Below are 19,614 nucleotides of genomic sequence, written 5' to 3' on the forward strand. Positions count from 1 at the left end.
TGTAACTCTGATCAATGTGTAGAAAAAAAAAAGTCTTTCTCAATTTTGTACACGGTATCTACAAATAACTGGCTTCAATAATAATCAACTTTTTATTAATTTTATTCAGCTCATTTTGCCAACACATATACCATATTTTAACCATTTCATATTCTAAAAGGCACCTGTCATGGCGAGAGAAAATATTGCGTTAAAACATCTAATTTCATCAGTTGATTGCAAATCTATTTTTGTTTTATTGTTATGCAAGCCTCCTGTTCATATGCACAGATTGTCTGGTCTTGTCATGCCATATCTTCATAAAATACCTTTTATCTCACCCTTGGGAAGGTTGGGAATCCAAAGTACATTGCCTGGAAACCACTTACAGAACCCTTCTGTGAGCTTTTTTGAAAGAGGAACAGCCTAAAGGAACTCACTGTAGAGGATACTCGTCTCTGATCGTGCTTTTTAAATGGCTCCTGTCTGTGTTGTAAATTGACATACAAAAGCTTAACCGGAGATGGCTCCCTGTCTCTAGCCAGTATCTCGGTGTCCCCTTTTGTTGGCCAAAACAGAGATATGTGATGTGCATTAAGACACCGGCAGCTGTCAGTGCTGCTTTATCCCACCACAGTCGGGGGATGTTTAGTCCCACCTAAAGGTCCAACACAGTGAAGCACATTTCATTAATTATTGAAATAGCAACACGTTGGGCTTTTAATGTCCTGGTGCAGCAGGGAGCTGCAGTTACATGTCTTTATGGATAGTAGATGACTTGTGGGTATAAGTGGTGGGGGGCTCACAAGAGTGAGGTCAGCAGCAACATGACTGTTAGTTCGAGCCTATCTGTTTCACTTCGGTCAGTTCTCATGGGCCTTCAATGTGTGCTGAATAATGTGACATGGTGATGTGTTTCCCAAGAATGATGTCAAGAAAGGTAAGCTGACGGTCCTTGAAGAAAAGTGTCAACACAGAGAGACTTGACCAGTCCCTTGTGTTGTCATGTTCAGGAGGCATTCTTTGGAAAGGACCTACTGGACAAAAGCAAGCAGAGCAGGCAGCAGGTGGTCGAATCAGGCTTACTGGAAGAAGGGCAAAGCCAAGTGGAGAGGAAGCACCCCACCACCAGCTTCCTGGACCCTTCATCAGACCCTCTGCTCAGCGCCTCAGCAACATCTCTTCCCACCAGACCAGCAGCAGCACGTACGTACACACATTACTTTAGTTTTCCAGGACAAGGGATGTAAGGATTCATTGATTCAAAGCGTTGGACTAAATATTAGATTTGACCAAATAACTGCGGCTTAAATTTGAACTGGAAAGGAATCCATGCAGGTATTGGAAATGCCTGACACTACAGGGGTATCTCTTATTTTATTGGCATTTTGCTCCCCCCATGAGAGTATTAACCTTTTTCACACAGGACACATGTGTTCAGTGGAACACATGTCCAAACCACATTTCACCCATTCATACAAAACACAAAGTCAAAGTGTCAAAGGTTAATCTCTGGTCATTAGTGTTCACATACTAATTTGTGTAGCTACAGCTCTATTCACTTTACTGCTACGCCAAAGAATTACATAGAATTCCAAATATACTAAATCAAATGAAGTTTCAGTTTTCTTTGCAAGCACGCTCTGCCTCGCCTGCCCACTCATACGTCTCCTGCTCTCTCGACCGTTCTCTCAGTTTTACATGAAACGGCACGTATGTCCCTTGCGCTGCCCTGAATGACATCCGTTGTGTAATGTTATGCAGCCAGAAAAAATATACCACGTGTCTGAAACAGAGTAGTAACAGTGGCTTGTCAAGGCTGATTCCAAATTGAAAATGTATCATACTGTCTTTGCCAACACTTTAAAGCTGTCCAAATATTAAATAAAAAGTTTGCAATGAATGAAAGATTCATGCACTCTCACAGTGGTTTAACATGTTTTTATTGCCAAGTGGAGCACAGCCACTACCATTAAAGTGTCTGTCAACACACCACTCACTAAGGTCCATGCATGCTCAAAATCTATTACTTAAGCCAATGTGTACTGTAAATAAACCGCAGAAAACCATTATAACTAATGTAGACTGATTATTGCTTTCCTTGTCACAGCCAGTAGCTGAACTGCATCAGAAGTAAACTGGGATTGTCCTAATGTTTGAATTACATCCTATTGTAAAGTATTAGTGTGGCACATCAAATCAGTGTCAGGCGATTAGGGATAGGGTCTAAAGGGTGCTAAAATACCAGAAATTCTTTGACCGCCTTTTATATTGGCAAAGAGTGAAATCAAAGAAAAGAGTCAAATTACTGAAAATATATCGGACAATCCTTACGCTTTAGTTCTTTGATAGTCAATCTTTGAATTTGGCTGAATATTAAGTATTAAAACAGTTAGTTCTATTTCATCCCTGCTATTTCATCCCATACTTAAAGCACTGAATATTCCCTTTTGCGCATGCGCAGTTCGGGTATGTATACCAACAACGTGACTGGACCCGTTGATGACCCGAGAGAGGCTATATGTTCCGGTGTCATCAGTTACGGTATCTTCTTTCGGGTTCACGGGGATTCCAAGTGACGGAGCCCTCTGGCGGTCATTCGGGATTCATAGAACCATAGTTTTATTGATAACTTTCGTTTTAAGTAGATTTGATGATGAGTTTGACATAATACCAACTCATATGCAGTAGTGTTGTTTATAAAAATTCAAAAGATGGGTATCACGGGTGGTACTACTAGGTATCAGCGATGATATTGCAGTTCAGAAAATGGTGTGCTGCAGTTTAAAAAGTGAGATATGGCAAATAAACACCAGTTTTAACAGTTTGAAGAAGTAAAACTGTAACCTTGACGACTGTGACCTTCAGACAATAAGAAAGAAATAGAACATTTTTAAGGGAAAACACTGTAGCATAGAACTGACTGCACCATGCTTGGTTGAGGAGCATTTTGCAACAACTTCATTAAATTAATCCATAATGTTTACTTGGGAGAACAGTGTTATCCAACCTCAGTATGTTTTAGTATGTTGATATTCCATTATTACAGTTCATATCTTTGGCAGCACTTTTCTGACGGTTACTTTAATCAGTTAAACAATACTGTTGGAAGATTTGGTGTAGTGCATTTCAAGTCTTTCAGAGGCCAGTCGATTAACCTATTGTTAGATACAGTTTATTCTCTTGTTTACTCAAGAGCAAATTCTACATGTGGCATACAAACAAATGGTTCCAGATCGCATTCTCATGTCCGTCACCATCAATTATGATTTGTGACTGTTTGGTTTTCTTTCTTTTTTTGTTTCTTCCTTTTTTTTTCCCCCCATCTACAGAGACGTCTGAGGAACCATTAGTTGATCTATCTGATGTTCTGAACACTGATGCAGACATCTTGGGAATGCTCGGAAAGCCAAGCGGTGACTCTGGTGCGTCATATATCTCACAGGCAGTCACAGTGGCAAGAGTTTATTAATAGTCGCCTAGCCGTGGGTTTACAAAATCTTTTCCTCCCGGTTCAAAATTATCCTCGGACAGCAAGTTTATTTTGCTTTCACCACTTAATGATTTTTTTACTGTCACATTCTTTAACAATACTTTTTGTTCATTTTTGGTTTTATCTTTTGTTTGTTTGCATTGTCAAGCGTGTTGTGCTAGTGCTGTCTTCACTATTTTTTCACTCATTTTATCTGGTTTTGGGTCCTTGTAGGTCTTGATTTTTGCCCCTTCCAGGTTGACAGCTCACCTCCTCCTTTTGGTAAGGGTGCTATGGCCTACTAATCCCTTGCTTTAGTGCATTCTTCCTCTTTTACAGTGTTTGTCTCTATTTGAGTGTGCATGCATATAAGCTGCTTCATACTTAGCTTTTTCTTAACCATTTCAGATTGTTTTAACACTCATAAACTGCTTAGTGCTTACCTAACCCAGTACAGTGTTCACTCAAATGCATATGGTGTGTCAGTCTTTGTTTGAGCACCTCCTAAACCCTTTCACAGTGGGGAAATAAATAAAAACAAATTCATAGCTGGCTGACTGAAGATGTCTTCAAGATAGCAAAGAAACTAGCTGACAAAGCCATTTTGACATTCAATAAATCAACAGTTTAGAACCAAGAAATGTATGCCTCATTTCCACCTCATGGCTCGGCTTGACCCAAGTCACTTTTGGTACCAGGTCCTTTTCTTTATTTTGTTTTCAACTGTGGCTAGAACCTCCTCAGTCTAGGTGGGATTCTCAGCTGATAGCCACAGCAATGCCTCGTTAAACTTTAACGCAACACTCGCTGAATCCTTTCATCGGCAGACCAGAGGAACGTCTGCACTTTGTCAATTGTACGGCGTAGTTGTGCGGCCTGCCATTTTTTAAATCTGGGTCGAGTGAATAAAAGAATTGTGGTTGCTATTGACGATAGCTTGGCTATCTAAAAATGGTGGGTTTGTGCAGGATGTCCCATGACGCTAGTGAAGATCGTCTCTGACCAGTCAGTTATCTGCACTACCTCCACCTTCTCGTATCTACTCAGCTCGCTTGAAACCTTGTCACTGGTACCAAAAAAGGGTAATATCAGGTACTATCCACAACTTTTGCAATTGCAGTTGATTGGGTAGAGATCCGTCACGTACCGTTCCATGCAGTGGAAATGCAGCATTAGGAAGCCTTTGGAGAATGTCTTTCCAGTTCCTAAAGACTGTGAAGGTCTTCTGTTCTCAGTCCTGTGGCAAGAAGACTGCATGTAACTACTTTTTCAGCCTAGATGCCTTAAGGGCTGATATAATTTTGTTCTACTACAGATATTGCAAATTGGTTGCTTACATCCATCCTTATGTTGGTAGAAAGTTTTGTGTTGAAGAAAGTATGGAATAAATGAAAAGTATAGACAAGAGTCAGAAAACGGTTTTGCAGTGATAGAGAATCCATCATTTTGATATAATCTAATAGCAGTGTAGTAACCCAGATTATTTACATGGTTTTGATCAGCGATTTAAAAGATGAGGTGTGTTTTTTTTATATATATATATATATATATATATACATACATACACACACACACACACACACACACATTCGAGTGTTTGTTTACTTTTACTGAGAATTAGTATGACCTATCTGCCTCTTTAGAGTTCCCAAAACACTGCTTTTAAACAACACAGGGACCCCAAGGAGCTGTAATCCTATACTGTTCGGTTTTGTATTCCTCAGGCTGTTAAGACAATAAATATGTTCTTACTTCACGTCTATATTTGTGATCACGTTCTTTGTTGGTTGTTTTGTGTGTGTCTGTCTGTCTGTCTGTCTGTCTGTCTGTCTGTCTGTCTGTCTGTCTGTCTGTCTGTGTGTGTGTGTGTGTGTGTGTGTGTGTGTGTGTGTGTGTGTGTGTGTGTGTGTGTGTGTGTGTGTGTGTGTGTGTGTGTGTGTGTGTGCGTGTGTGCGTGCGTGCGTGTTATGATTTGTTTTTGTATGTCTGTGTGTTTCCACAGCTGGTCTGGACATTGGGCCCCTGGCAGAAAGTTCCCCGGTGGCTCTCCACTCTCAGGCTGGCCGGAGGACACCTCGAACCCTCCCTGAGGAACCCCTGGACGGCATTCTCAGCCCAGAGCTGGACAAGATGGTCACTGATGGTCAGTGCAAGAGACCAGGCATCCAGACACTTTCATTTGTTTTACACTGTTATTTTAAAACTTTATACAGGATGCATAATGATCTGTTTTCTCTAATTCTTTCGTTATTTCAGAATCAATTCTCAGCAAACTTTACAAAATTCCAGGTTTGTAATTTCATTATTTTTTTTTTACAAAACTGTAAGCTTGGAACCATCCGTGTCCCACCCTTATTATTGTGACCGTAAACTCCCTATGCAGCTTTGTTACAGCACTTTGACCAGTGTTAAGTGTTTTGTTAAATAATGTTTTACAGGTTGGTAAGATAAATTGCCCAGGTGTCTTTAAGACAGAAAGAAAAAGAAGTATCCAGTTATCTCTCATAATAAATACAAGAGGAATCAAATCTGACATTCTGAATTCTTATTCATTTTAACCACCTTTACTCCTACAGTACCTTTGTGTGTATTATATGCACACACATCATTGTACTTGTACACTCTGTTACAGAGCTGGAGGGCAAAGATGTGGAGGATCTCTTCACAGCAGTCCTTAGCCCCAGCATGAGCCATCCTCCTCTACCACAGGTGCCTCACCCCCAGGGTTCAGGGCCCCTCCCTGCCACACCTGGCACTAGTATGCCTCACCCCAATGCAGGTACATTATTAAGCACCTTGTCGTTGTCAGAGGTAGCATTTGTATCTGTTGTTTTTGAAAATCTATGCATCCAATTCACCTCTTAAATCGTGTGTGTAGGGAATCCCATGTTTCCAAGGATGCCGATGATCAATGGCATGATGGGACCAAACCAACGCTTCCCTACAAATCCTGGAGCAGGGCCCTGCATCCCAGAAAATTTCTCCCCTCTTAACCGTATGCCTTTCACTGACAATCCAAGGTAATGTATTGCTGACTTCCTTTAAACAATTAAATATTCAAAATTTTCTTTTTCTTTTGTTCTCTGCAATAACCACAGTGCTGTGATTAAATTTGAGCTGTTTTCCTTTGTTGTTACAGGGATAGAAAGTTTAATCAGATGCCTAGAGAAGCAGTCGGTCCATGGCCCTCCCCTGCCCATGGCCCCGGCCCTACAACACCTGGACCCCTGCCTGAGGGGGAGACTGAAGCCATGTCAAATGCCCAAAGGAGTACACTCAAGTGGGAGAAGGAGGAGACACTTGGAGAGCTAGCCACTGTAGCGCCTGTCCTATATACCAATGTCAATTTCCCCAACCTCAAAGAAGAATACCCAGGTTTGTACATACATTAACATATATTTCCCCCTTTGTCCATGTTGTTATTGTCATCATTGCAATTAATTCTGCTTATCTATGGCTTTTTGTTTGGGTGTGCCCAATGCACTGTCTCAGTCACACTGTACAAAAATACCTTCTATGCTCTGTGAGACTGTTGGCATGACGACAACTCTTTTTCTTTCAACAGACTGGTCTACAAGAGTAAAGCAAATTGCAAAACTTTGGAGGAAAGCTAGTTCACAAGACAGGGCCCCATATGTGGTAAGATCACTTACTCTTAAATTTACAGATTTTCTTCAACTATCTCACAGTCTAAACACATTGAACCATGCCAGACATCAAACTGTCACTACTAGTTGCACTGACATATTAGTATGCAGAAGGCAGACTCCTTTATCGCATCTGGCCTCTTGCCTCTTGCCAATGCAATTTGAAATCCGGCCATTCACAGATGAACTAATTAACATAGGAAGGCCTGCTCAGTGTTAGAACTCACTGTGGTCTCAGTAATTAAGTTCACTAGAAGTAATTTTATCTGGCAGAGGCCAAGACCTAGTCTTGAGTAAAAAATGTACCCTGAATTTGTGATTGTAATGGTATTTTGCCACTCGTTACATGGTGGCAGTTCTCAGATAGAGATTTTTCTATTCACTATCCCAATTATTGAGATACCTGATTTACAGTAACGGCATGACCTTTCTGTGCTACATACAGTACAGTACAAATATGTTACTAAATGGTATGGGTAACACTTATCCCTTGAACAGTTATATAGTGCCTTACCTAATCAAATAAATATTTTTAAACATCCATTGGGCCATGGAGTTCTTTCTCCAGCCATGCCCATATTGTAAGGTTACTCTAGCCTGAGGGATGGAGACCCAGGGCTCCACATTAAGGCTTGTCCGCTTGTCCGGGACAAGTGGATTTTTTGTAGGGCAAGTGGAAGAGAAATTTACTTGCCCCACTGGACAAGTTAAAACTCAAATAAAACAAAATAAAATGCCATGTTACTTAACGTTATGTTCCAGTCATTACGTCTGTTACCGATTTGAAACAAATACATTTTTTTCCCACAATCTGGGGCCGCGGACCCCTAACGTTAGACCCAGCGGCAGTGGGTCAGCGGACCGCTGCTAGCTAGCTGTTCAGCTCATTCTCTGTAAGCGATGCAGCATAAAAGCACGGCGGAACCAGCAACCAACCAGCCGGTGTTAGTTCGCTAACGTTAGCTTGCTAACTCCGCCTTAACGTTACCCCGTTGCCACATCGTTCACAGAATACAAGCCGAATAAAGCTGTCACTCGTGGCGATAGCATTGTGCTTTGTGTGGATGAAGCATGAAGTCAATTTGACTCATTTAGCGGCAGGCTCTCTGCCTCGTCACGTTACTACTCCACTGCTCGTTGGTCCGTCAGTTATTGTAAAACCTCAGCTCTGCGGATTAAATATCGGGTAATAATCAACTATAAAGTAGCTACACTTTTTAAAGGATCCCTTGGTAAATAAGCCTCTGCCTGGTAGAAAGTGAAATTGTAAAAAAAAGAAAAAAAAAAAAAAAAAAAAATGTTAACACCAACATTTGGTGGCAAAATCCATTGTTATGTCTACAAAATTATTTTAGATATAGTATAAGTTCAAGTCACCACTACCTCTGGTGATACACTGCACACCGGTGTGAAACGTATTACTTTGTATTATGAGTCTGGAGATCCTTTTTTCTTGTTGAAGGGGAAATCTATGGTTGGAACACGTTTGTTTCTACTGTTCAACTGAATTTTATTAATGTTGATAGTGTTTGGATGCTTTCAATGGTTTGTTCGAATTCTGCATTAGCAAAACACACAAAAAAAATTATAAAATGATAAATCTTTACCCGGACAAGTGTCTTTTGTGCATGGACAAGTGAACGGTAAATGTACTTGTCCAAAGGACAAGTGCCTCAAAAAGTTAATGTCGAGCCCTGAGACCCCTTTCTCACTGTCACCACCAAGTGTCAACTCTTTGCCAATGATAAGGGAATCTCCACTCCAGAGATTATTTTCTTTTCTTTGTGCATGTTGTAGCTTTCCAACCCCCCCTGTTTTTGTACTAGCTTAGCAATGCTGGGAGATCCTCCACACATACATGTGGGAGGTTTTTGGGAAATAATTGAATGTTACATACACACCAGTTTTTGTAGTAGTAGTAGTAGTAGTAGTAGTAGTAGTATGCGTGACATTTCTCCAGTTTACACTTGTTTCAGATAATCAGGGTTGCATAGGTAATTTTTTTTTCTGCAATCTTGTGTTAATTAAGTGTTTTTGTTTTGCGATTGATTTGCTGTTTAGCAAAAGGCAAGAGATAACCGAGCAGCCCTGCGCATCAACAAAGTCCAGATGTCGAATGAGACGGTGAAGAGGCACCATCCACAGCAACAGCCCCCTGAGGTGTTTGATCCCAACATACCACTAGACACAGAACTGCTGTTTAAAGACCCTTTGAAACCAAAAGAGTCAGAGCATGAACAAGAGTGGAAGTTTAGACAGGTAAGAGTGTATGCAATGAAGTCAGGGAATGCAGCGGCAGGTCCACTTTATATTAAGACAGCTAAGAAGTGGTGGTTTAGTAAAGCTCCCTAAACAACTGCACTATCCTCCACATTAACCCTGATGACATTGGTGGTTAGTAGGTCCAGTTCATTTTTGGCATGAGACTGATATTTGCTGCATCCCTTTTTGATGTCTAATCCCACTTTTCACTGTGCCCTTTCAACAGCAAATGAGGCAGAAAAGCAAACAGCAAGCCAAAATTGAAGCCACTCAGAAATTGGAGCAAGTTAAGAATGAGCAACTCCAGCAACAGCAGCAGCAGCAGACCAACAGCCAGTCAGAGGGAGATGGCAACAACAGTGGAAACCAGAGCCCAGCCTCCCAGCCCAGCAATGGAAGCATGTCCCCCTTGCAGCAGCTGAATTCTAAAGATGGCTTTGCCAGGCCACAGCTACCAGGGACGCCCACTTCAGGTCCCCCAGAGGATGTGTTCTTACGACCCCCTCCTCCCCCTCCTTCTGGCTCTTCCTCCCAACCTCAATCCCCACAGGTATTCTCACCAGGTTCCTCTGGTTCAAGACCCTCTTCTCCATGGGACCCATATGCCAAGATGGTCGGGACCCCAAGACCGCCAACTCTTGGGCCAAATGCATGTCGCAGAATGCCTGTGGAATCTGGTAAATCCCCCACGTCCTTGATGGAGCAGCAAGACAGAGGGAGGCCCTCTCCTGCTCATGAATCTTTTGGATCTCCAACATCCATGAGCAGTGACCCTTATGCCAAACCGCCCGACACCCCAAGGCCAACAGGGGAAATGGACCCTTTCCTGAAGCCTATGGGTCCCCCCAGGGCCAGTCAAGCTGCTCAGGGAAGGCCCCCAATGGGTTCTCCAGTCAGAGACCCATACTCAAGGCCCATGATAAGAACTGAGGCCTATCAGCGCATGGCCCAGAACAGGATGATCTTGTCTGACCCTTACTCAAGGCCTTTACTAACACCAATCCCTGGAAGTAATGAGTCTGGCTCGATCCCTCTGTTCAAAACACCTATGCCCCCTCCTCAGGCTCAGGATCCCTTCAATCGACCAGGTCCACATCTTACTGACAGGTTCTCTCAGAATCAGCAGAATGACCCCTATGCTCAGTCTCCACATACCCCAAGACCATCTGGGAATGACAACTTCACCAGTCCTCCTAGAATGGGCCAACATCACCCTCAGATGCACTCATTTGCTCAGCCAGGACCAATGACTCAGATGTCTAGAAATCCTTATGCCCATGCACCTTCCACTCCAAGGCCGGACCACTTCACATATGACCCCTTTGCCCAGCCCTCTGGTCCTAACAAGCCAGCTGCTGACCCTTTCTCTCAATCTACAGGCAACCAGCGATCCATCAATGAACCCGCTGCTCAGCCTCGCTCATTTTTTGACCCATATGCCAGACCTCCCGGCACCCCACGTCCACATGACAACTATGGTCAGCCTTCAAACACCCCTAACCCATCCACAGACCCTTACTCACATGCTCCTCTTACTCCCCGCCCCAGTGGGATGAACCAGTTCACTCATCAGTCGCACCCTGGACAGAGGATTTCCCCTTCCCACTCAGTGGACCCTTATGCTCAGCCACCAGGTACTCCACGGCCCTCTGTGGGAGAGAGGTTTTCTAAGTCACCGGGCAGTCAGAGGGGGCCAATAGAGACATTTACCAGTACACCTGGGACATTACGGCCAGGGAGTAGCGACATGTTTTCCCCGCCTGGGGCCCCCAGACCAATGCTTAATGACCCCTACGCCCAGCCTCCAGGGACCCCACGGCCTGGTCCTGATGTGCTCAGCAGACAAGGGCCAAGGCTAGGGCTTATGGGAAGCCAGGATCTTTTCTCCCCACCTCAAGGTAGACTTCATGAGCCCTTCTCTCATCCAGGCTCACAAACACCAAAACACCCTAGTGTTTCAGATGATGGATATACTCAGTCACCCTCCAGAAGACCCAGTCAGACACCTGGCCATGACCCATACGAGCAAGTGCCCATGACCACTCGTCCACAGTCAATAGAGAAAATGGAAATGAAAGATCAGTCATGTGTGGTCAACAATGGAACTGTCCCTCAAGACCCAGGCCTACTGTCGAACAACCCACAAATACCTGGTGCTTCCTCCGAGGCTCAGGGTGTTGCTCTTGCTGAGAGTGAGGAAAGACTGAGACAGGTACATGTTGTTATGTTATTTTAAATCTCATCACTTATCACTCATGGTTTTTTGTTTAACAATTGTTAAATTGTTTAATTATTACAAAGTCAGTTATTGACACCCCCCCCCCCCCCACCACCTCTTTAGCGATATTATGTAAATAATTTATCTGGAGGCAGAACCTTAAGTGAGCACACCTGAAACATCTCATAACCCCTCATTCCTTAGAAGAACTGTGTGAGTGCACAGCTATCAATGGTAGGTCGAAGTTGGACCAGGAACTCAGGACATTACAACAGATTTAGTTTTAGTAATAGTGTTACATTTGTCTTAATTTTCTTTTCCAAATAAATGTATTAAAACTGGGGGTTTGGGTCAACCTGTCTGAATATCTGACCATGGCTGTTTCTTGGTTTGAGCCTACAACCTACACAAAATGCACACCACATAACAAACAAGCAGTAGTAAGAAAAATGTTTTTTATATCAAATGGGAATGACAGAATTATTACGTTTGTTCTCCGTCTATGTTGATGGAGAACTTGTATCCATACAGCCAATCAATTATATTTGCATAAAGCAGTAACGTCTCCATTCTATAATAGGCAGGTGGTCACAGCCAGACAGCAGCATGCTATAAACACAATAGCCACAGACTTTAAACAACAATGTTAGTTTCCTTCCCATCTTACTTACAAATATGAAAACACCTTGTCCTGCACTGTAGCTTGTTGAACAAGCCACCAAACAAACACTCACCGGGAAAAGGTGCTCTGCTAACATCAATTTGCAAGCTAGATAACTAATTAGCTGTTGAGTAGTTGAGCATTGCCAGACCTACCTCCACAGCGCTGTGGAGGAGGGTCTGGCTAGTCCACACAGCATTCCGTAGTGGGAGAAAAATGTGCTCTGGTTTATTGGCATTTCTTTAAACCAATCATAATCGTCTTGGCCGGTGCCTCTGGAAAATAGCCTCGGGAAGGAACTTGTTTTGGTGGGACGTGTACGTTCATTGTATGTTTTTTGTTCTTAGTAAAGAAAACAACCAAGATGGCTGCAGCTTATGTGAAATTTTCTGTTAAACTACTATTTTAAAATTCTGATGGCAAAAATGGCAACACTCGTTCAGTCATATTGATGCCACACCATCACAGCTTATCTTTGCATGCTGTAGTCTGTTCACATTTGTCCGTCAGCCAAGCACTACTTCACATGTTCCGTTGCTCTGATTGGTTGATGATTGGTCTACCCAATTGCGTCCAGAGGCATTTTAATCTGCCGTTGAAATTAAAAATGAACGGAGAGGTTCCATACCAACTCGCGTTTACGATTTTGCGATATGAGGCTACGTGGCCCATTTACCTTGTTTTAAAAAAATAAATAAAAAAAAGGCTTAAATGTCTGTATGCTTGTTGTTGTGTTTTGTAGCGACAACGAATTAGAGAGCTAATCCTCAAGCAGCAGCAACAGAGAAGTGCTATTCGACAGGAGAGGGGCCCTCAGGAGCCTGCTGGCAACATAAACCCAGGACCACCACGGCCCTGGCCCCAGGAGGGCCCTGGGCAACCGGGGGAAATGTTCAACCGGCCTCCTCCACCTTATCCCGGACAAGGACCCATGAGAGGGCCAATGCGGTTTCCTGGACCTTTTCCAGGCGATCAGCGTGTCCCTTTCCCTAATGAGGGACAACTCCTCAGGGGCCAACATCCTGGAGATCCTAATTCGAGACATCAGGGGCCAAGGTTTGTGTGATATTCTTATTTTTATTAAACCCTTTGTGATTCAGATATTCTGTAATTAATAACCGAACACTGCAAAAATCTATTTTTTATTTCTATTTTAGGTTTGCATTCCCACCAGGGGTTCTAGGACCTCATGGGGCCCAAGAGTTCTTTCCCCGTGGGCAACACCCAATGCAGGATATCCCTCCTCAGATGAGACGATCCATGTCTGTCGAAATGGCAAAGAGTATGGGAGGTAACCCTATGGGGATGCCCCAGCACTTTCCACCACGTGGTATGCCAGTGCAGCAGCACAACATAATGGGCCAGCCTTTCATTGAGCTGCGACACAGAGCAGTAGAAAACCGGCCACGTATGCCATTTCCCCCTGGTGCCATGCAAGGAAGCAACATGGATCCCAACTTTCAGGGTCAAAGGCTACCAGGATTTCCAGGAACACCCGATTCCAGGTTTGCTTCAAATCAGGGGCCCAGGATGGTAGACCCCATGGCCAGCCACACTGGCCACGTACAGCTGTCTGCCAGCATGGACAATCTTCATCAGCATGCCCAAATGTCAGGAAATAACACACTCAAACAATCTCATTTGATGAGATCCATGAGCCAGCCTGCTTCAAACGAGACCCAGAACATGGCAGCATCTATGATCCTGACTGCACCCTCTGCTGGGCAGACAGAGGTGGTCTCAGTGTCTGGCAGTGAAGCTGTGGAGGAGAAACTGGATGCAGAAGAATCAGCAGTCAAAGATCTTGAGGATGTGGAGGTGAAAGACTTGGTGGATGCTGACTTGGAAAACCTAAATTTGGATGCAGAAGATGGCAAAGACCTAGATCTAGAGACAAATGACCTACACCTTGATGACTTCCTAACATCTGGGAAATTTGACATCATTGCCTATACAGACCCTGACTTAGATGACATCAAGAAAGACATGTTTAATGAGGAACTGGATCTCAGTGATCCTATGGATGATAATGCTGACACCACAGACATCAACAAAAACTCAAGCACAGGAACTGAGGCATCATCCAGTTCCACATCTGTACTGGCAAAGTCTGAGGCCTCAAGTGAGCAGTCTTCAGCTGAAGTCAAGATGGAGGCCTCTGGGAGTCAGGAATCTGCTTCTTTGGCACCTGGGCAAGAAATTAAAACGGAGGTCAGGGACTGTCAGAAACCCTCTGATTTGGTAGACCAGAATTCCTTAACCTCAAACCAGCAGGGAGTGCTGTCCGACTCCACCCCAGTCCTGTCTAGTTTACTCATTAAGCAGCAGCCTGAAGAGCAGTCATTAAATCCAATCGGTGAAGCTGTCAGTCAAGGAGGTAACCTCATGCCCCAGCAGAACCAAGTTACTGACACTCCTACTACCTCCGGACTTACAATACCCGACGCCACAACTGCTGTAGAAGCTTCTATGACTGGCTTTGGGGCAGACCACCAGGTGGGGCTAGCCTCTGAAGTGGACCAGAGCGGTCTGACCCCAGCCCAGCAGGCAGCGTTGAACCAGGCGCTGGGTCACCACGGCCAGCTACACCGTCCTCTTCTGCTAGAGGAGCAGCCACTCCTATTGCAGGACCTCCTAGACCAGGAGAGGCAGGAACAACAGCAGCAGAGGCAGATGCAAGCTATGATACGACATCGCTCCAGTGACTCCTTCTTCCCCAACATTGGTAAATTATTAAGTCCACAACTTGTTGGGATAGGTTAATGTTTGAGATTACCAGTCTTTTATGAGAGTGCATTATTTGTTATTTGCAGATTTTGATGCCATCACTGACCCCATCATGAAAGCTAAAATGGTTGCCCTGAAAGGCATCAACAAAGTCATGGTTCAGAACAACATGGGAATGACCCCAATGGTCATGAACAGGTAAAAAGTTTGCTTGGTACCACATGTAATACTGGTAGTGGGAGTATATGTATTAGTTTGGTTTTCAAGGAGTGGTAATACCAACCTAATAGCCCAGCCACTAGGATACTGTGCAACTATTTGAAGAATTGTTACTGTGATTGATTAAATTGCTAAATGGTGCATGGTTGTGGTATTGCTCTATTACAGATTTCCTCCTGGTCCTGCACCATCTTGTCCTGAAAGCACACCGCTTCCTCCACAAGTTGTTGGTCAGGTAATTGAATCATTACATCTGCTTAGAGGTTATTTAAACTATATAATGAAAAATATCTAAGTTGCAAATATATAACATATTTGTCAACATTGCTTTTAGGATGGCAAATTGACACAAGTAGCAAGACCAAATCCACCAAATTTTGGACCAGGATTTGTCAGTAAGTTATCTTAAAATGAATATGCATTTTCAACTTTTTGGTTTGTAGGTCTGTCAGGCCTGAAATGTTAAGATGTTTGTTTGTCATGCTGTCAAGTTTGCTAACAAAAGAGCCTTTTTTCTCCTTTCAGACAATGCTCAGAGGGCTCAGTATGAGGAGTGGCTCCAGGAGACTCAGCAACTACTTCAAATGCAGCAGAAGTTTCTGGAAGAGAAGATTGGGGCTCACAGGAAGTCTAAGAAAGCCCTGTCTGCTAAGCAGAGAACAGCTAAGAAGGCAGGCAGAGAGTTCCCTGAGGAGGACGCTGAGCAGCTCAAACATGTCACAGAGCAGCAGGGTGTAGTGCAGAAACAACTGGAGCAGGTAAATGTTAGGCCTGTCAAGCTCAACTACTGAATTCTATCTCAGCCCTCCTCTGCACAGTGGCTGCCTTAAGCTTTCATTGGTCATATGTAGCAGAGTTTATTGTTTAAAGTATGGATTGGCAAATAACAGAAGTAGTTTCCCACATGCCTGGCGTGCTTAGGACCATGTTATGGACAGGGTGTGGTGCTGAAATAATGTCAAACTGAACAAATGGGGGGGGGAGGGGGGATATTTAATCACTTATTATTATTATTATTATTATTATTATTTTCTAACTGTAAGTCTATTTGCAATGACACAGTAGCATTGGTGTTAGCTTAATATAAGCACATGCTTTTTCATTATCTTCAATTATTTTATTTACACTTTTGAATGCCTGTTTCTTTTTAAGACCAGAGGTGCTGCCTGACTGTATCTTAACTTTATAGCAGACCTAATAAGTATTTAAAAAATTGACTATTTACTCTAATTTATCCGACAGATAATGTAGGTATATGGTATGCATTTGAAGATATACATCTCGCTATTTTCTTTCCAAGCAGACTTGGAAAAATGATATCTGACAAACTGAAGAACTCAAAACGCAGAGGCCTGTGTCTGCACTGCACTGCAGCTGTCAAAAAATGATCTTGGCTGATTGTACTTTCCAACTCCTGCTTAAAAGTTAAATTCTTCACTTACTGTTTGAAATAAAAATCATTCATCCCCTCCCTTGGGTAAACCTATGTCCTTGTAAATTTGTCTTGTAAATGTGATCAAACACCTTGCAAGTGATAAGTATTTTCTTTGTAAAAGTCTTTGAGAACCTCAATAATATTTCTTGTGAATATGTTTTATGTTTTGTTTCAGATCCGCAAACAGCAGAAGGAGCATGCTGAACTTATAGAGGAGTACCGAGTGAATCAGCAGCAAAACAATATGAAACCCATAATGCCTGTGATGCACCCAATGCCTGGCCCTGCTGGCATGGTCCCCAGTGGACCACCAATTGTCCAGCCTCCTATGAATCCCATAATGCAGATGCCGCTTCATCCTGGCCCGCAAAATCCACCTACGTGTATGCCCAACCCACCACCTGGCTGGCATCCTGGTGCTCCCATGCAGGTACCTGTGGGGAATCCAGGCCAACCTCATCAGATACCAATTGGTAACATACCTCAACACTCACAAATACCTGTGGATTCCCAGGCACCACCACCTCCACCAAGTGGTATGAAACCCATGCAGGCAGGTGGTGTGAAGTTTGATGACAACAACCCATTCAGTGAAGGCTTCCAGGAGCGGGAGAGGAGGGAAAGGCTTAGGGAGCAGCAGGAGAGACAGCGGGTGCAGCTAATGCAGGAAGTTGAACGACAGAGAGCCCTGAAACACCGTATGGAAATGGAACAGCAAGGGATGATGGGGCCAGATGGGAACATGGCACCACTCGCTCAGATGCCATTTTTTAACGCTGAGCTACCACAGGACTTCATGCAGCCTCAGAGGCCTCCTCTGCAACAACAGCAACAACTTGCACCAATGTTCCCCCAGCAGCAGGGCATGCAGCCTGGTATGGGCTCACCACCTGGGACATTTATGCAAGGTGAAAGGAGGGCCATGATGGGCAATGGAATGATGCCACGTGACATGGGGCCTGGTTTTGGGCCTGATAATGTTGCCCTACAAGCACCTAATTTTCCCCAGGTTCAACCCAGACCGCGTCAGTTCAGTGGACCAGGAATGATGCTTCAGATGCCAGGTGAGGGTCCACCATTTGCAGGTGACTCAGCTACACCTCTACCGTCTAACTTTCCAGGCTCAGGTCAGTCTCTAATCCAACTGTACTCCAACATCATCCCAGACGAGAAGGGGAAAAAGAAGAGGAACCGCAAAAAGAAGAAGGATGATGATGCAGATTCAGTCAAGACACCTTCAACTCCACACTCAGACCTTACAGCCCCTCTCACACCGTGTGTCTCAGACACCTCTTCAACTCCAACCAGAAACACTCATCTTTTCTGTGACCAGGACTTGTCAAGGTCTCCCTTACTGGGATCTTCCACCCCCAGTCACTCAGAGCTGGAGAGGCAGCTTTCTGGAGGCCAATCTGGACACCCTTGTCTCTTATCAGACACAGCAAGAACCCAGGCTCAGGAACATGACAGGATCCTTAACAACATAAAGCTGGAGCAGACTGATGCCAGTGAGTGTCATGGGCTTCGGGAAGGGCCCATCGGCTCAGAAATGAGCTCTGTGAAGGAGGAGGGTAATAAAGGGAGTGTGTCTCCCTTCCCTGCAGGGCAAAGTCCAAACAAGGGGGAGGCTGGCAATGAACTACTAAAACACCTTCTGAAGAACAAGAGTACACCTCCACCTGGATTGTCCCAGCAAAGGTCCGAGGAGAGCATGCGCTCAGAGGAGGAGGAGCCTGCAGACTGCAAAGCCCTATTGAGGCAAAGCTCCATGGACAGCAATGGGGTCAGTCTTTGTGTTAGTCATACAGTTAAAGCACGGAGGGGTGATCAACATAGTGAGTCATAGACAGGCTAAGTGATTCAGATAGGGGAGATGTGTCATAGTTAAATTGGTGCAAGACATAGCTGTTGGCTTTTGAATGAGTCATAGCTCTGTGATTGCCATAATGCTGCTCAAGTAATTAGAAGTTTATTCATGCCTTTTTATGCAAGAACATCTTTTTTTCACCTCCAGGCCTACTCAGATTGCACCCCCGACTTTCCTGGACCTGTGCTCCCGGAACAGGAGAAGAAGAAAGGGAGGAACAAGAGAGCTCCAAAAGGAGGGGAGAAACCTGCCTCTCGCTACAAGAAGAGGAAGAAGGAAGGAGATGAGAGGCAACTAATGCACTCTGGCCATGACACTGTAATGACCCAAATCAAACAGGTAAGATTGATTTTACAACCTTATAACCTGCTCTAAAATGTGTTAAAGCTGCACCGCTGCATATCTTTGGGAACGAAGGGTGGTAGAACAATTTTATAGCTTGAAATCTGAATGCTTTATTCAGAATTTAACACTATTAATTACTACCAGAATGGAAAATGGTCTCCGTCGAGTGCACAGACACTAATTTCACATATGATAAGCATATTACTGTAATTAGGTATTTGTTGGATGACAGTTGCACACACAGGTTTTAGAAACTGGTATTATTTAGGTGAAGGGGATTGTGATTATATTGCAAGTCCCTCATTGATTGAGGCTTATTGATTTAAATGTTATGAAGCTGACTCACTAATTAGAAATGTAGTACAATATTATTTCATCGTCACTGTATTTAATACAGCTCAGCAAAACCAAATACATACCCAACACTCAACGAATGCTAATGCTTGAATTGGCTTAAAGGTGCCCTGCCATACAAAACCGTTTTTACTTGCATTTTTTGAAATGAATGTGTTTGTGTTATGTTGTGAATGTGAAAATGAACTGCTACCTCCTCTGTCAGCTCTATCCACTGAAAAGAAATAAGCAGAGAAATCAGGCCAATTACAAAAGCTGGTCAGTCTGACATCATACTGCCTGAGCTCATTACTATTCATTAGCTCGCCCAGTTGGGCTGGGTAAAGGATTCTGACAGCCAGGCTCTCATTGGCTAGCTGTTAGCCAATGAGATTCACACAGCTTAGCTTGTTGAATATTAATGAGAACTGGCAGAAATCGAGCTGAGT

At 43.8% G+C, this 19,614-nt stretch overlaps 1 protein-coding gene across 6 annotated transcripts in view; it reads left to right on the forward strand.

Moving 5' to 3' along the window:
* kmt2cb (lysine (K)-specific methyltransferase 2Cb) overlaps positions 1 to 19,614 on the forward strand; it is a 71,032-nt gene that overhangs the window by 41,448 nt on the left and 9,970 nt on the right. For 4 of the 6 annotated variants that reach the window (XM_028594155.1, XM_028594157.1, XM_028594156.1 and 1 more), the window contains 19 exons: positions 993 to 1,185; positions 3,312 to 3,404; positions 3,686 to 3,733; positions 5,454 to 5,594; positions 5,708 to 5,740; positions 6,084 to 6,230; positions 6,330 to 6,471; positions 6,591 to 6,826; positions 7,017 to 7,090; positions 9,160 to 9,357; positions 9,587 to 11,572; positions 12,982 to 13,295; positions 13,397 to 14,964; positions 15,053 to 15,164; positions 15,354 to 15,420; positions 15,520 to 15,580; positions 15,711 to 15,943; positions 16,796 to 18,403; positions 18,635 to 18,826. In XM_028594155.1, coding sequence (XP_028449956.1) covers positions 993 to 1,185; positions 3,312 to 3,404; positions 3,686 to 3,733; positions 5,454 to 5,594; positions 5,708 to 5,740; positions 6,084 to 6,230; positions 6,330 to 6,471; positions 6,591 to 6,826; positions 7,017 to 7,090; positions 9,160 to 9,357; positions 9,587 to 11,572; positions 12,982 to 13,295; positions 13,397 to 14,964; positions 15,053 to 15,164; positions 15,354 to 15,420; positions 15,520 to 15,580; positions 15,711 to 15,943; positions 16,796 to 18,403; positions 18,635 to 18,826 — 7,446 coding nt within the window. The remainder of the gene's footprint in view (positions 1 to 992; positions 1,186 to 3,311; positions 3,405 to 3,685; positions 3,734 to 5,453; positions 5,595 to 5,707; positions 5,741 to 6,083; positions 6,231 to 6,329; positions 6,472 to 6,590; positions 6,827 to 7,016; positions 7,091 to 9,159; positions 9,358 to 9,586; positions 11,573 to 12,981; positions 13,296 to 13,396; positions 14,965 to 15,052; positions 15,165 to 15,353; positions 15,421 to 15,519; positions 15,581 to 15,710; positions 15,944 to 16,795; positions 18,404 to 18,634; positions 18,827 to 19,614) is intronic. The other 2 variants (XM_028594159.1, XM_028594158.1) reach the window with 2 other exon arrangements.

The sequence above is a fragment of the Perca flavescens genome, chromosome 12, assembly GCF_004354835.1.
Source record: "Perca flavescens isolate YP-PL-M2 chromosome 12, PFLA_1.0, whole genome shotgun sequence".
In the NCBI taxonomy this organism is placed as follows: domain Eukaryota; kingdom Metazoa; phylum Chordata; class Actinopteri; order Perciformes; family Percidae; genus Perca; species Perca flavescens.